At 47.5% G+C, this 23584-nt stretch overlaps 1 protein-coding gene across 1 annotated transcript in view; it reads right to left on the bottom strand.

Annotated features, from left to right (window-relative positions):
* Epb41l4b (erythrocyte membrane protein band 4.1 like 4B) overlaps positions 1–23584 on the bottom strand; it is a 155125-nt gene that overhangs the window by 30294 nt on the left and 101247 nt on the right. Inside the window, 4 exon segments of the mRNA XM_032903782.1 lie at positions 1359–1426; positions 5805–5930; positions 13823–13941; positions 16145–16347. Coding sequence (XP_032759673.1) covers positions 1359–1426; positions 5805–5930; positions 13823–13941; positions 16145–16347 — 516 coding nt within the window.

Here is a 23584-nt window from a genome sequence, read left to right as displayed (position 1 = left end):
AGGGGTAGGAAGTGACCTGCCAGGAGGGACCTCAGGCTGAGTTTATTCTAAAGGCAATGAAGGTCACTAAAGGGTTTAGTCTGGGGAGGGTCGCAGACTAAAGGTCTTTCCTGCAGAAAGGTCCTCAGAGCCATGAAGAGTGCATTAGTGGGAGAGCCAGGGTATTAATGATCTGGAATAAGAGGCAAGGAAGGGCGGGGAAGGGCGGGGAGTAAGGCCTGAATGGATTTTTTGAGATGATACGAAACTCGAATGGATGGGTTGTGATAACCAATCAGGTGAGGGGATGAGGTGGGTGGGTGGGAAAAAGGGGAGGAACTAGATAATGCTGCCCTCCAAGACTGGAGACAGATGGAGGAAGGATGGTGAGCAGAGTGGAAAGGGGCTTTTGTTTGTTTTGCCTTTTCCAGTGCCGGGGATGGAACTCGAGCCTGTGTACATGTTATAAAAGTACTCTCCAGCTGAGCTAGACCCAACCTGAATTAAGTCCCTGTAGTGTCCAGGAGGGACCCAGATAGGCTGTCATTAAGACAATAGAGATATGCTAGCCTCTGCTTTGAGCACTGGATAGAACAATTCCCTAGGGCACCCAGGCATTCACTAAGATGCTTTTTTTCTGCCCCTTCTATTCCCACTCCCATCCACCCACCCACAGGTTCTCAAGGACTGAGGTGGGACTCAGGAGTCTAGTTTTACGTGGTTGGGGATCAAACCCAGGGCCTTTAGCATGCTAGGCAGGCTCTCTACCACTGAGTTAACCTCCCCAGCCAGGACCTGTGATTTTCAGTAAGAGACTCTGTTGTACACTTGAGGAAAGCACCCAAGGGAGCACTCTGGGGAGCAGGTGACGGTAGACCACCAAGACGGCAATAAGACTGCCATGGTGACATGCTGTCAGTCATTGGGGCTGAGGTGGGATTCCCCTGGGGCATGGGGTGGGGAGATAGTGGCTGAGAGGGTCAATGAACCCATGTGATTCCAGTTCTGACAAAGCTAAGAAATGAGAACCCAAGGAAGAGCAGTGAGCAGAAGCTAGGCTGGGAAGGGCCCTCTTTCCTGTATTGTCAACGATGACGCCAATCTGGGGACAGGGTTGGAGTGTCTTTACTGGAGGGACGTCAAGGTCAGAAACCACTCAAGGAAGCTGGGTTCTACGGGCTAGCACAGCAGGCAGCAATGTTAAGTCAGGAATAAGCAACAGGAAGTCTTTAAATTGGTTTCTTTGGGCCCCTATTCTCTTCGCTTTGTTTTCCCTCCCTGCTTCTGTCATCCAGGTCCCCACCCCCGCCCCCAGAGCAATCCATCTGACATAATGCACATCACACCATATCGTCCCACTGAAACAAGAAGCAACAGACCTGACATTAGTATCCTGGAGACTCGATTTCTTATTGATATTTACAAATGAGGGCTCCTCTTTTCCAATCTGTTAAAGAAAACAGGTTAGTCGAATGTAAACAGCTTGGCGTGTAAAAAAACGCTCCCAGGTCTCCTGCATCCCAAGGATTGTAGCGAGAAGAAGGACCACAGAGGTAACTCATCAGGTGTTTAGTCAATCACAAAGTTATTCTGTTTTCACAGCAAACAACAACGACAAAAAAAAAAAAAGTTTTCTTGAGTCATTCCTGCTACTGAGGATTAAGGTGTGAAAACTGAAAATTCAATCATTTGCTTGCAATTTATACCTTTATTGAGAGCACTTGCTATGTGTCAGTTCCTGCCTGAATGTGAAAGGGAACGTGTGGGAAAAGCAGCCCCGCAGTTCAATCCCTTCCGGCACTCTATGTATCAAGAACAAGAATGGGCTACAGGCCCCCGTAGCATTTACAGTGATAGCTTTAAAAGGAACTTGGAATCCTGTACATCCGAGGAGCAGTCCCGGAAGGAATGATGTCATTTGAGTCCCTGAGAATGACAAGGGAGGAAAGGACACCCACACAGCCAGCCGAATAGCATGTATACAGGCAGTCAGCGGGGGAAATGCCCCGCTCACAGCCCTCATGTTCAGCCTCTGCTCTGTGCTGATGTTCAGTAATGTCATGGAGACTGGTGTGGACAGCAGTCCGCACATAGATCTGGCTCCAGCTCCTGTCAGAGTCTTCTGCGGCCAGCAATAAGACAGTACCTCTGGCTTCCTTTCCATACACCTGTGCCACGGTCCCCAGAGGGAACTGGTGCTCACCCCCCACCCCCACCCCCACCCCGCCCCTGGCAGGATGCTGGGCTGCATATAGCAGCTCTCTACACAAACTGTCAAGCCACACTAACCCAGGGATTCCTAGGGTCGTTCCCGAGAACACTAGCTCGGTGGAGGAGAGTGGGAGCCATTTACAAAGTGGCCCATGCTATTAGAGGGAATTAAAATAGAGCAGGCTTTTCCTTGAGAACTTCTCGAACTCTATAGGAGGCTAATATGCTGCTTTGGAGGGTGGATGGGTGGGTGGTGTATCCTTTCTACAGTGATGGGTGAGCACTCTGCAGGGCCAGCATTCCTGGTTTTACTAACCTCGCGCCTTCCTCTCTTCTCCTCCACTTTCAGGGCCTTCCTCTTTATCTGTCTGAGCCAGTGCAATTTTCTTTTCTTTGGGTCTATAGCCCCTCCTTTTCCACACCTTCCAAAATGAATTATTTTTGGTGCACATTACATCTTCATTATGGCAGAAGCCTGGATCCTCTACAGCGGCTCTCTCTGTACAGCACAAGACTCCTGAGAACATGGCAGACCTTCCCAATATGCATGACATCGACTGCATAGGCCATGAAACATGTGGAGTTTACTCACTTGGTGACAGGACAAACTAGCATACACAGAACTGACAGTGGGAGAGCAGGTAAGGCAATCAGATGTGACTGTGACTTGAGATAGCTGAGGTTGTTTATTTATTTATTACAATTATGTGTGTGTGTGTGTGTGTGTGTGTGTGTGTGTGTGTGTGTGCACTTGCCTAGTATACACATGGAGGCCAAAGGACAACTTGGGGAGCTGGTCCTCTCTTTCCTCCATGTCGTTGTTAGGGATGGAACCCAGGTCATCACGGTTGGCACCCAGTGTCTTTGTCCTTTGAGCCACCCAGCCAGCCCTGCAATCACTAAGTTTGAGGTGAGGCGCCAACCCGACTGTCCTGTAAAAACTGTCACTGCCATCACCCAGAGCAGTGAGTGTCCCCAATAATTCCCTAATCTTAATCTGTGGTTGTTCCTACCTGTATGCCCTGAGGTAATGCGAGATACTGGTCAGGATCTCCGTGCTATCCTTTAATCTTAACAGTTACCTAGGGAGGTGGCTTTTAATTTGTTTTGTTTTGTTCGGTTTCTTTAACCTGTGCGTGTGTAACATGTATGGGTGTGTGGTGTCTGTGTGAGAGTGTGTTCAGGTATGCAGGGCTAGAGATAGGAGTCACGGGTCCTCCTTACTTACTGTTCGCCGCTTTTCAACAAGGCCAGTACCTAGCCAGCCCCAGCAACCCTGCCGCCACCCCAAGCGCTGGGGTGACAGGCAGGGATGGGATCATACTTGTATATGCATGCTAGGATCTGAGTTCCATTCCTCAAGCTTGCAAGGAAAATGTTTTTAACCTCTGAGCTGTCTCTTCAGCCCCTCAAGAGGAAATCTTACTATGTTGTCTCAAGCTGGTCTCTAGCTCCTGAGCTTAGAGACTTTCCTGCATCATCGTCCCAAGTGCCTGGGACTACAGGTGTACACCACCAGACCTAGCTGATCCCCACATTCTGGGCAAAACAGTCAAGACCCAGGGAAGTTAATAGATGAGTTTAAGATGGCATTATGAAGATAAAGATCAGGACTCAAACCAGAACCAGTGGTTCTCAACCTGTGGGTTGTAACCCCCCTTCCTTGGTGGTTAAATGACCCTTTCACAGAGGTCCCATATTAGATATCCTGCATATCAGACATTCACATTGCAATTCATAAGAGTAGCAAAATTACAGTTATGAAGTAGCAACAAATTAATTTTATGGTTGGTGGTGACCCCAACAGGAGAATTTTATTAAAGGGCCGCAGCATTAGGAAGGTTGAGCACCGCAGAACCAGACCAAGGGCTTTCCATCACATAGTCCATACCTCCTGTTTACATTGGCCTCCCAGCGGAAGAAACCCTGTGCTCTTGTCTCTCACCGCATCTTCTGGGAGGATTCAAAGCACACAGATTGTTATGTACGTAGCCAGAGAATGTGTGCTCTTTACAAGTAAGTATGGGTAAGTAGACCCATACTGGGGTTGGGGATTTAGCTCAGTGGTAGAGCACTTGCCTAGGAAGCGCAAGGCCCTGGGTTCGGTCCCCAGCTCCGAAAAAAAAAGAACCAAAAAAAAAAAAAAAAAAGAAAGAAAAAAAGGACAGTCGATCCTTACATATTGTTTTAGTGAGCACTTGGACAACTGTAGCGCTGTGTATGTGTGTGTGTGTATGTGTGTGTGTGTGTGTGTGTGTGTTCAGGGACATGCTTGCCATGGTGTATGTGGGAGATCAGAGAACAACTTTAAGGGGCTGGCTCTCTCATTCAACCATATGTGTCCTGGGGACTGAACTGAGCCACTGAGTCATCTTGTCAGGCCAACTATAGCTTATTATACGGCAGGGATGGCCAATGGGTTTCTCCCTGGAGGCCACCTGTGACTCGGGCCACTTAGAACCCTCATTTAGGGTGGCAGAAGGAGTGTAGTTAATGGCCATTGTGGTGCCAGTGATATGTGTTCCGGTGCCAGTCGGAGGGTTTATGTGAGTTATCACACTATCCTCTCTTATCTCCAAATTCACCCCTTCTCCTCGGTTCTGGGATGAGAAGCAGCAAACAAATTTTCCTCTGCCAACAGGGGGCACTAGAGGGATTTTTGGCTTTACCTACTTCTGGGTCGCCCCAGCCTGGCTTCTCCACAAGAACACCTAAGTCAGGTTACAGTATTGCACCACTGGGAGATCCTGTGTTGCCCTGTCCATCACAAACCCAGCACCAGAATCCCTGCCCCTCGCCCCAGACTGTGAGACCCTGTCGCTCTGGGCCCTTAGTGTGTGACCAGGCCACATGTAACTCATGAAGTTAGATACAAGAGCAGGCCATGGGGACCTGAACTCAGGAGTGTGTTTCACCTGTGTGGATTCTTCCTCCTGGCACTCAAATGCACACGTTCACGCAATCTTTGCTCCCTGTGCTCTTGTGATGCAAAGTACTTCCAGAGCTGCCACCTCTGGGCCCCCAGAGTAGTGAGTCAAGTGTAGTTCAGGGAGAAGGTTAGACATGCGGATCACTAGCCCCCACACTGACTTCCTGAACCCTCGGAGATGGGACACAGCTCTGCTGGGGCCCTTATGCAACTAGCATGTAAGAACCACCGTCTCTCACTTCCCCCTCTCCCATTCGCAAGCATGAATAATAACCACAGCTGTTAGTGATTCTCTGCATTAAGACCCAGGCTTCCTCGAGCCACTGAGACAGCTCAGCGTGTAAAAGTGCCTGACTGATGCCAAGGCTCACAGCCAGAGTCCGATCCGCAGGACCCACAGGGCAAAAAGAAAGAACTGACTCCTGAAAGTGCCCCTCTGTCCTCCACAAGCAGCCCATGGCATGAGCCCCTGTACCCCTCCTAACAAAGAGATACAATGTAACTGCAATAACAACAACAACAACAACAACAACAACAACAACAACAACATCATCATCCAGGCTCTTATACCAAGAAGTGGCTCCTATCTCTATACTAAACCTTGATGTGGCTGTGTCACTGTCCCCCTGTGTGGCACTGAGGAAACCCTGTAACATGAAATTGAAGGAGCATTCACCCCTCATACCTGGGCATTCACACGAGAGGCATTCTCCAGCTGTGCTTTCAAAATGTTACATTTCACGTGATCTGCCACCGGCGAAGGCAGCAGCGGGGTCTGAAGGGTCTTCTCGGAAACTTTCTTTTCCTCAGCCTGAGATAAAGCAAAATCCAGGTGACACGTGTCAAGCAAACAGAAAAGAAAATTCATGATAACTTCCGCCAACAACCACGGCGACAAGTAACACAAGGGTCTGTGTGTGTGTGTGTGTGTGTGTGTGTGTGTGTGTGTGTGTGTGTGTGTGTGCACCCTGATAAACTTGTAATGCAGAGGCTTCCCACATATCCCCCCACTTTCTAGTGAGACACATCAGGTAAAGGTTTAAGAAAGGAAGGGGCCCCTTCAAACTCAGTTAACAGGAATCAGCGACAGATGCGACAGCTTCTCTTCCCCCAGCCCAGCCTTGAGCTATTCCCTCCATGCCACCTCAGAGATGAAGACATGCCAGTAATTAGCAAGATCAAGAAAAAGAACACGAAACACTTGCTGATATTTGTTCAGTAAACCTTGCTGGAAACCATGACTCTCGATGAGGAATTTGTATCTCTGTTATTTCATTAATGAATTTAATGCATATGCAGCAGATGAGACCCAGGGCCTCATGCTCTATCATGGAGCCACACTCCCAGCCCCTGGATCACACTGGACTTCAGGAATTTGGCACTAATTTCACAATTCCTACCATCTCCTAAGTATTAAGTGACTATGTCCCTAAAGTTCATGTGACTCGGTTAAGGTAGATTACCCTAGGAATACATATATTTGAATCATGTTCAAAGGAAAACATCTTTAAAAATCAAAGGCTTTGTCACTATAGTAGACATGGTATTGACATGGTGATTAAAATAAAAGTTATTCATTTCTACGTGTAGCCCTGAAGTGATCTTAGATGGTATATGTGCCACTTTAGGGAGATAATGTCTAATTGCTCACCATACTGTAGGTTATGGTTATCGCAGGTCCCAAAACAATACAGTGCTTGACCCAGACTTGATGTCCAATAAATACTCCCTATAGACAACTATGGTGGCACCCACTTATTATCAGAAGAGATATGAGCACAAGACCTCATGATTGCTAATGGAAATTCAGTGGTATCAGGAGGTAGTGTGGCTGGTCAGCCACCATGTACAAAAGCAAGAAGGAAGTGTTCTAAAATCCTCATCTTCCCTAAGTTCTGGAACTGTTATTCACCAGATCAAAGGCCCCACTGAGGTTAAGCATGGTGGCACTTCTCTACTACCCCAACGTTCAGGAGGGGGATGCAGAAAAGGGGTAGGTTCAAGAAGAGTCTGGCCCACATAGTGAGAAAAAGCAAGAATCCCATTGACCATCTTGGTATCCATTATAGGAATATCATGAAAGCCAGAGAAGTGCAGGGCATGTGGCTAGATAATCCAATGTCCCCAAGGGAATGAAGAAGGACGCTTGGGAGAGAAGCAGACTCTAGCCATGCCACTTAGTACCAAACAGACAAAGGCAAGTGTTCTGAAGTAAAATGTCAGTCCTTTCTCTCTAGGGTAGCATCAAAAATAGATGATGACGACAATGATCTTGGTAATGACCATGATGATGTTGATGACAACCTCAATAGCAGCGATGATAATAACGATGGCGGTGGTGGTGATGATGAGGACCAGGATCATAATAACCGTGATGATTAAGAAAAACGCCAGGGGCTGACATGTTCAAGAGCTGTCACTGGCCACATATTTTATGGGCATGACTCACTGGAGGCCCATTTGTCCATGCTATTTGGAGCTAGATATCTTTTTACACATTTTTTTAAAGTTTTCATTTATTCCTTTAGTGTGTGTGTGTGTGTGTGTGTGTGTGAGAGAGAGAGAGAGAGAGAGAGAGAGAGAGAAGAGAAGAGAAGAGAAGAGAAGAGAAGAGAAGAGAAGAGAAGAGAAGAGGTATGTAGCGAATCAGAAGACAACATTGGAGAGTCAGTTCTCTCCTTCTGCAAGTGGGACCTGTGTATGAATGTGGGCTTAGCAGCCATGTCTTCCCCACTCAGGCATCTTTAAGCCACTTCTGCTGGCTTCTCTTGCTGGTGCCTCTTGCTGGTGCCTTCATTATCTTCACGTTAGCAGAAGGCAGACAACCGTGGGCTGCCGATGCAGCTTGGTGGAGCACAAGGTTCAATTCCAAGCTCTCTTCCATCACAAGGGAAAGAGTTGCACGATGAGAAGAGAAAGCAGTATATCATTTACCCGAGTTTGTAGAGGAGAAAAATACACAAAGCAGGGCCATGGGAAGCCACTTGCCCGGGGTCACATAGAGGGAGGCAGATTCTGATGGAGTCCAAATCCAGAACTCCCCACCACTCAACCATGCTAGCCTCTCTGCTATCTCCTCCTTCATAAGAACTTAAGATGCTCAATGAGAGAGAGAGAGAGAGAGAGAGGGAGAGAGAGAGAGAGAGGGAGAAAGAGGGGGGGAGAGGGAGGGGGAGAGAGGGAGGGAGGGAGGAGGGAGGGAGGGAGAGAGAGAGAGGGAGAGAGAGAGAGAGAGAGAGAGAGAGAGAGAGAGAGAGAATGAATTATGAATGGCTTTCTCAGAAAATACAGCAAGCTCTGCCTGGGATGGGAGAAGGGTAGCAAGAGTAAACCACCATGCTGGACCTCAAAAAACGGCACATCTGGCTGGACTCACGGTTATTCCTCCTTTAGGAAGATAAGTAACTTACCTATTACTTATTATCTGGAAATGTAAGTTTTACAGTGTGGGTTTCAGGTAACTTATTTTGTGCTTATAAATCTAGTCACATTAATTATTTCATACTTGAGTGTTTTTCTCCATAGATAATGTTAAAGAGTTCATTTGTAGTTGGTTTTAATTTGGGGAGTGGCATTTGGCAAGCGGGAACTTAGGATCCCATTGGAGAATTTTGACAGTGATTCACAGGGAAGTGTTTATACCGACAACAATGAAGACCTACTTCACATGATGGCATGCTGCTAAAACAAGGATTCAGCACTGACTTCCCCCCTTAAGTTTAGCCTCTCTAACCTGCTGTTAGGACAGACAATTCAAGCTGGCTTGCTCCTGTCCCAGCTGGACAGAGGAATACAGCCGGGTACTGCTCGATTACTTGAATCACCTCCATTGAAGACCAATACAAAACTCTGTAAACCTCTGCATCTTTGTGTGCCTTTTGTTTAAAAGGCATCTCTATTAGCGCTGGGTGGGGACTGTCTCACAGGTATGAGGACCTGAATTTGGATTCCCAGAAGCTACATAAAAAGCAGGCAGAGCAGGCCAGGGCAGGGCAGGGAGGGTTTGTTATCTCACTAATGACAAGACAGGAGGTGGAGTATAAGACATCATACAGGTGAAGGCAGGTACAAGATAGAACAAGGCCTATCATTGGATGGGAAGGAAGGATGGGCAGGAGAAAAGTTTTAGAGAGAGGAGGAGACTAAAGGAGGCAGGAGAAGCAGTGGAGAGAACATGGAGGCTGATGTTAAGGTTCCTCTCTGCACCTTTACAGGTTGTTATGAATATTCTTAAGGGATGGGTGTGTATGGGGCTTTGTATGTCTAGGTGGGCAATTATATCTTATCAATTAGACCAGAGGTTATCGTGTTGTGTGTTCTTTCATGTGGCGATTTAAGTTCAAGAGAGTATGTGGTGGGTGGTGACACTAGGCCGCTAAGGAATTGGGATGTGTGTTTCTGGCATGGTGGCAACCTGCCTTAGGAACTAGATGTGTAGAGAGATTGTTGCCAGGCTCAGAGAGAAGCCATCGGCAGTGTGGTATGGGATGGAGCAGCGAGGGTGAGAGACTTTGCTGACTGAGATGATGATATCTACCAGATATCTTGGGGCACTCCGGTGCCGGACTAGGGCAGGATAAAGACAGCATTTTTTTTTTTTTTTTATAATTTTACAGCAACAGTGGAGAGCCACAGTTCTCTGGAAGCCCACAGGACCTATTAGCCTGGCCTATGGAGTGAAATCCAGGCCAGTGAGAGATCTAGTCACCAATAAAGGTGGAAGGTGCCTGAGTTCCAACACACATTCCCACATTCATACATCCATACCCACACATGCATGCACCCTACACTCTCATGACTGCACACGCACACACACACACACACACACACACACACACACACACACACACACACACACACACACGCACACAAAGGTGTCTCCAAGAGAGATTACAAGACCACAGTTCCAGCTCAGAGCACGGCCCCAGCATTGCTATGCTGTCTGGTTTTGTTTTTGTTTTTATTTGTTTGGGTTTTTTTTTTGTTTGGTTTGTTTTTTCAGGACAGTTTCTCTGTGTAGCTCTGGCTGTCCTGGAACTCACTTTGTAGACCAGGCTAGCCTTAAACTTAGAGAGATCCATTGCCTCTGCCTCCTGAGTGCTGGGATTAAAGGTGTGCCTCACCACCCGGTGCACTGTCTGTTTTTTAGAACCGCCATGTTTTAAGTTTGAACTGTGGAAAGAGACTGTGTCATCCAACATGGCATTAACAACTCAACATACAAATCAAAGACAACGGGGTATTGGTGTCATGACAGAACAGGCCATCTACTTGGGAGCGTCCTCTCGGGATAAGGAAGCACTCGGACGTGTATATAAACTGTTGATAGAGACAATTAACACATGGGAAATCTGAGGAGCCTGAAATCCCCACTGTTGTTTGGGGACCACTTGTAAATAAGGGAGTGAAAATCACACATTAAGAACAGGAAGTTACAGAAACCATGGATGAATTGGAGGTGGATGTATCCTTAAGGTGTGAAAAAAAAATCACATTATAAATAAAAATTATAAATTTTAAATAAATTTAAAATTTAAATTAAAAATAAATAAATATTTATTTATTTGTGTGTACAGGTGTAACCGCGTGAGGTCAGGGGATAACTTGTACAAGCCAGTTCTCTCCTTTTTTCATGTGAAAGCCAAGGATAGAACAGGCTTGGGTGTAAGAGCCTTTAGCCACTAAGCCAGCTCACTGGCCCAAGAAAGGTTTCTTAACAACAGAGAAGAACCCAGGGGGGCTGGGGCTGGGGCTCACTTGGCAGAATGCTTGCCTACCATGCACAAAGTCTTGGGTTTCATTTCCGACACCACATAAATTGGACATAATGTTGTCTTGTGTGTTGCCCTGGTGCTGTTTGTATTCTGATGTTGATTCGGCTTCCTTAAGAGGGGCTGCCCTGAAGACGAGTGGATCACACACTCGGGTGATTTGAACCGTCTCCCCCTTTAACTGGTCAAACAAAGGCTAGAGTCTGTGACTGGGCAGTGGAAGGGAAAGGTGGGGCTGGAAGTTTTAGAGAGGGGGAAGAGAGGAAGGGGGAGGGGAGACAAGGAGATGAGGAGACAAAGGAAGATCAAGGAAGAGGAGGTGGAAGGAAGATGGAGCAGAAGCCCGTGGTCCAGAGAAGCCGCAAGTAGCAGGGGACCTCGTAGCTGGGGATAGAGCAGTGCAGGGGTGAAGCTGCCCAATCAAGGCGGGCAGCCTATAAATACTGTAACTGAGTTGTGTGTTTATTGCATGGGTTCATTGGGGTTGGAGATTTACTACAACAAATTGGCACCCAATGTGGGGCTCAAACCCACAACCCTGAGATTGAGTCTGGTTTTTTCGCCCAGCAATTGTGCAAGCAGGTAAGGTCTAAAGTAATACAGCCGTCTGAGTGCCTTTCACCCATGGATTCGAGGGTCTCAGGAGTGGGCTGGTAATACGACCCCTCCCAGAACAAAGGTGGGTAGAGAAAGAGAGGCGGGGTTGGGACTGGCGGCAGCCAATCCTGGAGCCAAGCTGGAGCAAAGGTGGTTAGAAAAGGAAGCTGGGTTAGGGCTGGTTGGGATGATCCTGGAGCTAAGCCGGGTGGAACAAAAGAGAGCAGGGATGGGTGAGAACATGGCTGCTGTCCAGGGCATGAGGCATGCTTTTAAAACTACACACAACAGTGAAGCATGCCTATAACCCCTGCAATAGGAGGCAGAGGCAGGAGGATCAGAATTCAAGGCCATCTTGGGGTGCACGGCAAGTTCAAGGCCAACGCCTTGGCAACATGATACATTGTCTCAAGAAAAATTTTGCAAGTCAGTTGTGGTGGGGCCAAGCTTATGACCTCTGCACAGGAGAGATAGACACGGGGATCCCTGAGGTTTGCCTGCCAGCCAGCCTAGTCTAATAGGCAAGCTTCAGGTCAGTGAGACATCCTATCTCAAAATGCGGTGGATGGCCCCTGATTCCCATCACCCAAGATTGTCCTCTGGCCTGAACACACACACACAATGTGCACACAAACATACATGCACACACACCTATACACATGTGCACATACAATACATATGCATGAAAAAATTAAAATAAAAGAATCTATGGAATAGACCACTGTTGAATGTGAGAACAAGGTCAGAGTCACCTGTATAACCGTATCCTGGCATCCTGTGTGTTTACAGTGATTTTTCGGTTTTTCACTTGTGCTGATGACTGAAGCCAGGGCCTTGTGAACACTAAGCACACGCTCTCCCACTGAGCCACACCACCCCCAGTGCATTTCTCTGAATGAGATGGAAAGGTGGGCAGTGATCACGTGAGCCCTTGAGCTCCAGGTAAAAGCCAGGCACATGCCCTCAGAAGAGCATGCGCCTCAGGGTCCTACCACAACCATGGCTGCTGAATGCTTGTGGGCTCTCTGCCAGGCAACGTGTTGCACTCCTTTTGCAAAAGAGCTTAGATGCTGTGAAAGTGTAAATTACTAAGACCAGTAGCCATGAGTACTGGAAAAGGAGTTAAAACGCAAGAAAAGCAGAGCCATCCAAGGGGCACAGGGTGTGTCACGTGTTACTGCTGGCACTTCACCCGTCTAGAAGGCACGTGATGCTCTGTTGCTGATGTGGCCTAAGCAGGAAGAGGAAGAAAGCCACAGTGGAGATGCCAGGGAGCTGGCTGGGCAAGTAAGGCGCTCACGCAAGCATGGGGAGCCAAGTTCAATCCCCAGGACCCATGTAGAAAGGCCAGGCATAGGGCTGGAGAGATGGCTCGGCAGCTAAGACAGCTTGAGCTGCTCTAGCCAAGAACTGAAACTTGGTTCCCACGCCGGGCACAGAACTCCAGCTGAGAGGACTAGACACCTTCTTCAAGCCTCCTCAGGCACGCATGTGCGCCCACCAACATAAAACTTGTGGGTGCGGAGGTGCTTGACGGCAGCAGAGACAGGCAGGTGGGTTCCTAAGGGCGGGGTTTGTGTGTCCGCCTTAGTCTACTTGGTGGGTTTGAGGCAGTGCTTCGTGCCTGCCAAATACAGGTGAGTAACACCTGAGGTACAAACCTGAGACTGTCCTCTCTGACCATGAGTATGCTCACACATCCAAATACACACACATGCACCTGAATAAGCAGGAGCATAAACACATACACACACATGGGTTGGGGATTTAGCTCAGTGGTAGAGCGCTTGCCTAGGAAGTGCAAGGCCCTGGGTTCGGTCCCCAGCTCCGAAAAAAAGAAAAAAAAAAAAAAAAAAAAAACCACATACACACACACACACAAACACACACACACAACATACACACACACATGCACCTACACGCACCTGCACACACACGCACCTGCACACACACACACACACACACGTACCTGCACCTGCATGGCACACACACACACACACACACACACACACACACACATACACACACACATGCATGTGCACACATAGGCACCTGAATAAGCAGGAGCATAAACACATACATACATACACACACACACACACACACACACACACACACACACACACACACACACGCACCTGAATAAGCAGGGCATAAACACATACACCTACACACACACACACACACACACACACACACACACACACACACACACACGCACCTGAATAAGCAGGAGCATAAACACACACATACACACACACACACACACACACACACACACACACACAGGCGCCTGCTGTGGGGCAGCACACTCCATGCAGAGCTGGCCTGGCACCTTGTTTATGTTGATGTGCAGGGCAGGCCAGGGTCCCGCTGCCTTCACGGTGTCCAGCTCCAGTTTCTTCAGATGGGCAGCTGCTTCGCTGTACAGGGCAGGTGCTCCGGGGCTCAGTTCTAGAATGTGGCAGGGAAAGGACAAAGTAAGAGTTCAAAGTCAGACAGATACAGGTTCAGAGACCCCTCGGGAAGCTGACTCCCGAATCCTTTTCTGCCTTTCCAGCTTGTGCAGTTCCAGAACATCTGAGGCTGAGGTTTCGTAACCTTACTCCCTCAGATATGAGCTGGGAGGCCCTGGGCGTGATGTTTGACCCCTCTGGGCCACTAAGCCATTTAGAAATGAAAATAGAAATCAGTTATCTTGCAGGGTTTCTGGAGTATTAAGTGAGATTATTCTCACAAAAGGACTCAAATGTGGAAAGGTCCTTTAAATGCTGAAAAGACAGACGTCCAGGCTGCAAGGCAGGGCAAGGTGGCTCAGAGAGTCATGTTATGTCTCTAAAAACCCAAGCCATTGGCTTTTTGTAGTGTGTTGCATCTGTTTGCCACCACGCCCCCATCCCTAGCTCGGATTTATTCCGAATACATTAAACATTCACTAAATATTAAATATTCATTATCCAGTAAAGCTTGTGCTTTACCGCTTGTTAACAACTGGCATCTGGGGAGTGGAAATAAACAAACAAGATATGATTCTAGTGCAAGTGGAGGGAAGACATTTCACATAAAGAGCACTGAGAGCTTAAGACGTCCTCACCCCCGGCTGGGGGTGCAGGAAGCATGCAGGGATGCCACGTGAGCTGGCTGCCGGGGCACGTGGGGTCTCGCTAGGGCTGAGGAAAAGCCTTGCAGGTGGAGGGACAGTGCACACAAACTCGGGGCTGGGACTGCGAGGTTCTTTGTGAAAGGACAGAGGTTCAGAGCGGCTGGAGTGTGGGAAGGATGGGGAGGCTAGGGACCACAGGGGGAGGCTTTGGAGGTCTGTCAGGTAACCATGCTCTTGTGTGGACTTATGGGGGGCCAGGAGGAACAGAAGGTCTTAACGCTGACAGTGGCAGTTTCTCTATGGGGACTGCACAACAGGAAGGATACTGTGAGGAGGCCACACCAGTCACCTCCATGCGAATGGATGAGGTGAACGAGGGCCAGGGTAGCCTGGCCACCGTTTGGATTCTTCTCCCTAACTGGACTGAGGGTTCCCATCTTTCTTCCATCTGGCTAACCTCAAAAGGCTCTTACGGTGTGAGGATGAGGCCGAGTTGCTCGGCCTATGCGGACAGCTCACAGCCGCATGCAGGGTTAGGCTAGAAGGTTCCTGGACACTCACTGCACACCCTCTCTCTCTCCTGCTCACAGAGGGACCAAAAGCCCGAGAGCATCCTCAGCTGCTCAGTGGGAACCCCAGCCTCCCGACCTCTGACCTGCCCTGTCTCAGTACTCCTGAAGGAAGAGGACCCATAAAAGTGGGAAACGGGCCCCTCGGGCAGATGTGGGACAGGGAGAGAAGCAGGGACTGGGTGACGGTCGGCCAACAGAAATTCTATTTGAAAAATGTCATTGTGAAACACAACACTGAGTGCTAGTCAAAAATAAACAGATGTAGGCAAGCAGTAAGATAACGATAAAAATGAAAAATAAGGTTATATCTGGCGGTGGTACAGCCTTTAATCCCACCACTTAGGGAGACATGGGCAGGGAGATCTTTGTGAGTTTATTGTCAGCCTGGTCTACATAGTGAGAAAGAGAAAAAGAGCTTTCTTTGCCTCGGTATATCAAAGATAAATCCCTAAAAGAGATTAAAGGTGAGTTAGGAAATGATCTAACATTCAAGATGCAAGTCCGTTCTTACAGAGCGGGCAGGGACCTGATGAGTCGCACTGCCAAGCACAGGTCTGATTGCTTACTTACGAGCAACATCTACAGGACAGACCACACCACAGGCTCACTGGACACCTGACACCTCTCTGCCGTTAGAAGTCGGGGTCCCAAAAGGACAGCGGTGAGTTTACTGTGACCAAGGCAGGAACCCCAGCCACCATCTGACTCTTTCCCCCCCACCCCCCACTCCCCCTGCCTTTTCCACTGCTGGAGCCCAGGAGCCTGCGCTAAGCGCTGCAAGGGCAGAAGTCTAAGCTAGGAGGCAGGAAGGAACGGCCATTTGTAACAACGTGGAAGCAGGAAACCACCCAGTCCAGATCACCGTGCCTCCAGGCACCAGTCTCTAAAAGCAAACTGCCCAAATCCAGTAGCCATGGCAACAGACCCCCTTCTGTCCCTGACTGGCCATCTGCAACCCACCCTACTCCCTCTACACACTCACTGGTGAGGGCCTTGCTGGAGTTCGGGGACCTCAGCGGCGCCTCCTTATTCTCCAGGGTCAGCGAAAGGCCGTAGTTGGAGTGGTGCTGGTGCTGATGGTGGTGTCTCCCCGAAGCTTTGGGAGCAAATGGCGTGCCCCCGTTCTCCTCGAGGCCGAAAGGCAGCCTTTCTGTGGGGCTGAGCGCTGGGGACGGGAGCGGGTAGCTGGGGCAGACAACAAAGTCAGGGTTTAGAACAACACAACAATTTGCTAAACCCTCAAACCCCAAGACCACGAGGCTCAAAAGATCCCTACTTAAAATAGGGCGTTGGGCCAAACGGTGTGCAAAGAAAATGAACAAAAGTGGGAATTTGTAAAAGTTAGTGATCTGGCATCTTGAATCTTTAAAATGTCTTCACTTTGAAATAGAATAAAATAGCTTGCATTTTAAAAACTAATTTTTCAGGGCTAGAGAGATGCTTCAGTGGTTAAGAGCACTGGCTAATCTTCTAAAGGACCTGGGTTCCTAGCACCCACATGGCAGCTCACAAGCATCTGTAACTCCAGTTCCGCAGGGTCTGATGCCCTCTTCTGGTCTCTACAAGCACTGCATGCACATGATGGACACATTGGCAAAAACACTCATACACATAAAAATATTTTTTTTAAAAAAATAAGGCATCGTCTAAATGCAAGGTGGAAGAAAGAAAAACATTACATAATGCTTAAATTAGCCTATGCTATAAACCAGAGTCTTTCCCCTTCCACATGCAGAAAGTCATCCCCATGTGCCTCCTCTGATATTTCTTCTCAGGGGTAGCCTTTTCAGGCATGCCCAGCCAGAACCTCCCACAATCCTGTTAAGAGGGATTTGGTCTAAATGAATTCACATGCCCCTAACTTTTAACACCCAAGAGCTCCAAGAGAGAAGCTCTCTTTCCAGGCTGCTCACAAGTGCCCACAATTCTAGCTCAGAGGGCCCACAGCCCTCTTCTGGCCTCCTTGGGTACTGCACTCATGAGCATAGACCCACACGGTTAAACAATGAAACCTTTTTAAAAAATTATTTCTCTTGGTAGTGCTTATACTAAATCAAGTATATTAATGTAATGCCTTGACATGCTTCCTTCAGCTAAATGTTTTTTTTCCTGAATATAAAAGAAATGAAAGCATTTTTATGGATTCACAAAGTACTGTCGTACCAGAGCACCATGTTGTAAGTAGGTCAGTTCTGGCTGTCAGGGTGTAAATAGAAGCTTCTTGTGACCATCTTCCCAGACATAAAGTAGGTATAACCCTGGCAAAGCATAGAGGGAGAGAAGACCCTACAGCTAAATCTTTCAATAAGGTTCACAGGATGGATTGATTTGTTGAATGATTGGTTGACTGGTTAATTGAGGTAGTTCAGTTTCTCTCATTTATAAGTCATGCAGTCTAACCCAGTACTCATTTATTGTTTTTGTGGGAGAGAGTAGACAGCTGTGGAATTTAAGATGCATGGATAGTCGGAGCCATTACAGGTTTAAGAAACAGTATGGCCAGGGCTGGCGAGATGGCTCAGTGGTTAAGAGCACTGACTGTTCTTCCAGAGGTCCTGAGTTCAATCCCCAGCAACCACATGGTGGCTCACAACCATCTGTAAGGGCATCCAATTCCCTTTTCTGATGTATCTGAAGAGAACAACAGTGTACTCGCATATATAAAATAAATAAATCTTAAAAAAAAAAGAAAGAAACAGTATGGCCAAGGTTGGGTGAGCAGGGAGGGCAGAGTATACAGAGAGAAGGGAGTGGAGGGGAGCAAGCAGCAGGAAGCACAGTTCAAATGATGAGCTGGACTGGTTTGACGGGTGAAGCATTCAGGATTATCATCTGAGCAACAGGGGGCCATGGGAGGGTTTGAGCTGGCCCCTGGGATGCTCCTGACAGTGTGAGCGTGGCTTGGGGACACTGTGATAAGGAGGTGGGAATGGGTCTGGGTAGTCCATAAACAAAGGTGTGCTTGCCACCACTGGTGCAGGAGCTGGGCCCTTCAGCCACCCTGGCTGCTTTGTGGAGACCTGCTCAAGGGTACTCCTACAATGTGTACACCCGGAGCAGAGGTTCTGTGGGTCACAACCCCCTCACAGAGTTCGCCTAACACCACCAGAAAGCATAGATATTTATATTACAATTACAGTTTTAGAAAGCAGCAAAATTACAGTAATGAAATAGCAACAAATGATTTTATTGTTGGGGGTCACCACAACATGAAGAACTGTATTAATGGGTCATAGCATTAGAGAATCACTGACCTGGAGGAAGTGGAAGCTGGCATGATTTTGACCTCTAGAGGTCTCCACTCTTTTTTTTTTTTTTTTTTCCGGAGCTGGGGACTGAACCCAGGGCCTTGCGCTTCCTAGGCAAGCGCTCTACCACTGAGCTAAATCCCCAACCCCAGAGGTCTCCACTCTTACCTCTTCCCCTTAGAAACAGTTTATGCTACCTACCTTCCTACAGGGGCATTAAAAAAGCACACCAAGTTGGAGCTGAAAGCTCTCTTTCCTGGGCCCAGCCACAGCCCTGCAGGGGACCCTTGACCAGTGTTCTATAGAAAATGTGAGGCAGCAACTGCTGAACTTTTCCAAAGCTAAGAAGGGGTGTGGCCAGGATTTGTACATCTGCAGGTTGCAAAGCCCACTGACATTCTTTCCCATCCTTAAATGTACTGAAGATATTTGCCCTGTAAGGGGTGAGGTGGGGCCCTCAGAAGAGCAGCAGTCCTTTTGCTGGTGATGGCTTCCCAGTCTGAGGCTGTCCTTCCTCTGCCCTGATCCTCACTTCTAGCCTGCTCAGAGTCTGAGTGGCATAAGATTGTCCAGTCATGAGGACAGATCAGTGAGGAGGTGAGAGAGACAGAGACAGGAGAGAGCCACTGGCTGGATGCAAGAAGAGATCATGGAGACATGGAGGGGCAAGGAAATGGCAGGCAACTGGTACCTTGGCTGAGAAAGAAGGGAGGTGGGGAGAAAGGGAGGCTCTGATGAGCTTCAAATGTTCACAGTGAGTATGGGAACAAGCACCCGAAGGGAAACACAGCCAAGAGCAGGGAGCTGGCATGCCATCAGGCCTGGAAGAGGAGTTGGAGAGCTTTGAGGAATAGTTCCTGAAATATGGCAAACAGACACCATGTCAGATGCCAGGTCCATCTTTACCCTCTGCCCAGAGCATAAGAATTCTGAGGTTGGGCCCAGCTCAGGGAGAAAGTGCTCCCTGATTGGTTGAGTAATGCCTGTCGCAGGCTTCATAGTGGTATCACAAATTTGTCTCCACATGTACAAAGAATGCACTATTTTACTTCAAAAAAAAGAAAGAAAAGAAAAGAAAAACCCCCAGCATGAAGAGTATAATGGTAGAAATAAATCAACAAACAAACCAAACCCCACAAAAACAGAAAGCCCCCATCTACATGCCACAAATGAGAAGTCATATAATAACATGTCAAATAAAATACACATTTGTGATCTCTTTTACAGCCACCTAAGGGGTAGGAGTGGGTTAAGAAGACAAATTACCTTGGCTAGAGCAAGGAATCTGATGCAGCTAAGCAGCTAAGGGTCCTAGGAAAAATAACTGTTCCTATTGTGGAGCAATTCCCTCTGATAATAAGACTCAGGAAGAAAACAACTTACAAGTCTCAGCAAGTTCCTGAAACATAACAGGATCACAAGGTTCCTCTCTCCCTAAGGTTAAAGCAGCAAGGACTGTTGAGGAAAGGAAATGCTCCAGCCTACTGTGCTGCCTGTAAGTCATTTGGAGAGCCCCAAAGTTCCAGCTTTTGTGAGCTTTTGCCCCTGCTAAGGTGAGCTTCCAGTGATGCCTTTGAGTCATCTGAGCTCCTGTAAGTAACTCCAATTGGTTCACCAAGATGGACTTTGGTGGTGTTTGTTACTTTAGTCTATTGTTGGATCTCTATATGGGTGGGTAGACATTTGTTCACATCTCTTCAGGAACAATGTCACAGTGGAATGTGTTGGGAGCATTCTCTGGTCGCACACAGGAACATCCTGAAGATGCAAACATGGAGTTTTGCTGGGTTATGGATCTGTTAAGGATGTTAAGGAGATTTCTCAAGGCCTCATTCATGTTCATGGGTCATCCTTGCAGGATTCTTGAAAGCAACATTAACACAGACTTTGAGGTTGTGTATCTGCCCTGTTGACCTCAGCAAAGTCAGACTCACATATAAGGACCCCCCCAAAAAAAACAACCCAAAACAAAACAAAAAAACCCAAAACATGCAGCAATACACCAACCTTAGTGACATTAGCTAAGGGTCAGGATACTAGGCCAGCTCCATGCTTACTGCCACTAGAGACTGAGGCTCATGGGGTATTTGAAATTCTGCAAAGTCTCAGTACTTCTAGACTCTACCACCAGAATTGTTACAGGGACAGGGCAAGAAAAGGGGGAAACTGAACTTGGGGCTTTCTCTTGAGGAGAAGGCCATGTGAGAGTGCTCTTGAGAAGCTAGTCATAACCTTTGCAGTGTAGGCAAGTTTTCGGTGACATGAGCCTGGGGGGATCTAAGTTGGGATAAGAAATCACAGAATCTTATGATGGAGCCCTCAGCTATCCTCTGGCTCTATAGGTTTAAACTCAGGCTGGGTGTTAAGGTCACTAGGAAAACCCTTACACTCTACTGAAGGGAACGTAAGATGGTTCATTCAGTTTGCAAAAACAGCCTGGTGGAGCCTCGAAGAGTTAGAGATATCATTACATGGTCCAGCAATTCACACCAAAGAAAAGATCCATGAAAAATGTGTGCCTGAATACTTATTAACAGTATTATTCATAACCACACAAAAGATGGAAACAACCGAGCTCATCGATTAACAGTCAAAATGTGGTATATCAATACAATGGAAAGTTACTAAGCCATCAAAAAAGCACTGAACTACAAACTCAAGTTACAATTTAAATAACCTTGAAAACATTACGCTATCTGGAAGACGACGGACATCAGAGGCCACAAATGTGATTCCCCTTATAGGGCATGGGTAGAACAGACAAAGGGGTGGGGGGGAGTTAGGAGTAGGAAGGGTGAGAGGAATCAGGATTGAAAGATTATTGTTACTGAGTTTCTTGTGGAGGAATAAAATGTTCCTAAAATAGCAAAATCCACAACCAGACAACTTCATGAATATAACTAACTGTATATTTTGCTGAACTGTACATTATGTGAGGCAGATCCCAGGAAAGCTGGAGATCTTTAGAAATAGGAATGTCAGCTCTCCTCTAGACATGGTCACCTAGCTCTAAATCCTGCAGCCAGCTCATTTTGCATATGGGCTCACCATGGGAAGGGAGGTGAGCAGGTCACACAGCCGGAGACCAGCAGCTGAGTCCGGGACACCATCCAGGCCTCCCACCTTCACTCGGTGCCCAAAGGGCTGCCCATCTGCTGTGTCTTCCCATCTGCTCGGCTTCTATTTAAGGCAGCATGAGTACTCATCAGGAAAATCCAAGTCCTTCTCAGAAGCCTCTGGCTGAGACAGACACCCGCAGGTTCTCTACCATCCAGTAAGCCATATGTACTTGTGTCCCAGCTGTACTAGAAGAAGGGTTGGTCCATGGGAGGCCAGGAAAAGCTTCAGTGTACTCAATAAATAGCCTGGGACCAGCTCTGCTCTCTGGCACTGTGCCAGGCATGACAGTCAGCAGGGGAAGGACCTCAGTCCAGCCTGGGACATTGCTAGAGGAGACCTCCTGCAGTAGTCGCTTGAAGTAAGGAAATTCTAACAGTTGTGGAAGAGTGGACAGGGAGTGGGGGGACACTGAACATTGCAGGAGAAGGGTTCACCAGCGTCTAAGGCCTGCAGCTGACAAGGTATATATATTAGGTGTTGGGTGTGGGGGTCTTGCCTAGCTTCCATATGTGCTTAAGAGTAGGTGCCCTGCTGCTGTTTCTCTTCACGTCTCCCATTTGGATGACAAACTCATGGGGATTAATGGGAAACTGACTTTTTTTTTTTTTTTTTTTTGAAATGAAGAACCACTTCAGCCTCCTGAAAGGAGCAACCTATGTCTGTTTAGGAAGCTGAGGAACCCTCTTTGCTCCATTGGTCACTGTGCTGAATAATTGCATGCTCAGTGCCCACTTTCCCCAGCACACTCCAAGGAATTCAGTGCACTTCTGGTCCCTACCCTGGCTTGCCTCCTTGGGCCCCACAGATGCTTCAGCACCTGCCACTATTGCTCTGTAGCCCATCCCCCTATCCTGAATTTCTAACCCTTCTCCTGCCACCACCCTTCATCCTATATCCCTTTGTTCTGGGGTGGTAAGCAGTTTCCAATTACTCTTATGTTGGGGTTGTGTCAGTGATAATGCAGATCCTGTCCTTTGTATAATCCAGCCCCTGTATTAAATGCTCTCCATAGGAAATGCCTAGATTGGTTTCCACTTTCCTGATTGCTCCGGCCAGATAGAACGTTAACCTGCTTGGTTTAACTTGCTCGGTTGGCATCACTGGAGCTTTTCCTCTCAACAGCACTGAACGGGTCTGTTACTTTGTTGCTACTTTGTTACTTTGTTGCTTTTATTTTAGTATCATCATACACCATAGCCTAAATCTGATTTCCTTTCTCACACTGTTCAGTTTCTTACAAGTCAAATATGTCCCGACTGTTCCCTTTCTTTAGCTTAGATTTCAATTCCTTTCTCTTTGTTCTGTAAGCGTCTGCAGTTAGTCTATTCCAGTTGAAAAGGCAGGGAAAACAAACCAGAATTGGGGTAGCTTCTGCACTTTGCGTACATGTATTTCTTTAGAGTTCAAGCTTACTACCCAGACCTCTCATTGGCATTCCAGTTTGGAGCATGAAATATTGTGGTTCAGAAGACCATATACATAAGGCACATCCTTCAAAGATGGCTTAAAATGTTCACTGGGCAGGAGTTTGGGCTTTTTTTATTACAGTCTAGGACTAATGCTAGTAACTACAGTCCCAGGTATTTCTCAGTCTCATCACAATGTAAAATAACTTAGTTATTACATTACCTAATATCCTATCCTTCTTTCCCTTCACCCTTCTGCTCTCTCTCTCTCTCTCTCTCTCTCTCTCTCTCTCTCTCTCTCTCTCTCTCTCTGTGTGTGTGTGTGTGTGTGTGTGTGTGTGTGTAGGTATGCATGTCTGTGTGTGCTGTATGTATGATGCACGCACATAAAAGTACAGGAGCCTGCAGCCATGCATACACATGTGGTGCTCAGACCTGGGCCTTCCTCCATCCCTCGCCACCTATTGGAGACAAGGTCTCCCACTGAACTGGAATTCTGCTTGCTGTTTCAGCTAGACTGCTGGCCAGCAAATTCCAGGTTCCTCCAGTATCTGCCATTTCAAATGCTGGGGCTACAGCACAATGCAGCCATGCTTTCTTTTCTTTTCTTTCTTTCTTTTTTTTCTTTTTCCTTTTTTTTTCTTTTTT

Source organism: Rattus rattus, chromosome 1 (genome assembly GCF_011064425.1).
Source record: "Rattus rattus isolate New Zealand chromosome 1, Rrattus_CSIRO_v1, whole genome shotgun sequence".
NCBI lineage: Eukaryota > Metazoa > Chordata > Mammalia > Rodentia > Muridae > Rattus > Rattus rattus.
Note: the sequence above shows the minus strand (reverse complement) of the source record. Positions and strands in the feature narration are given on the sequence as shown.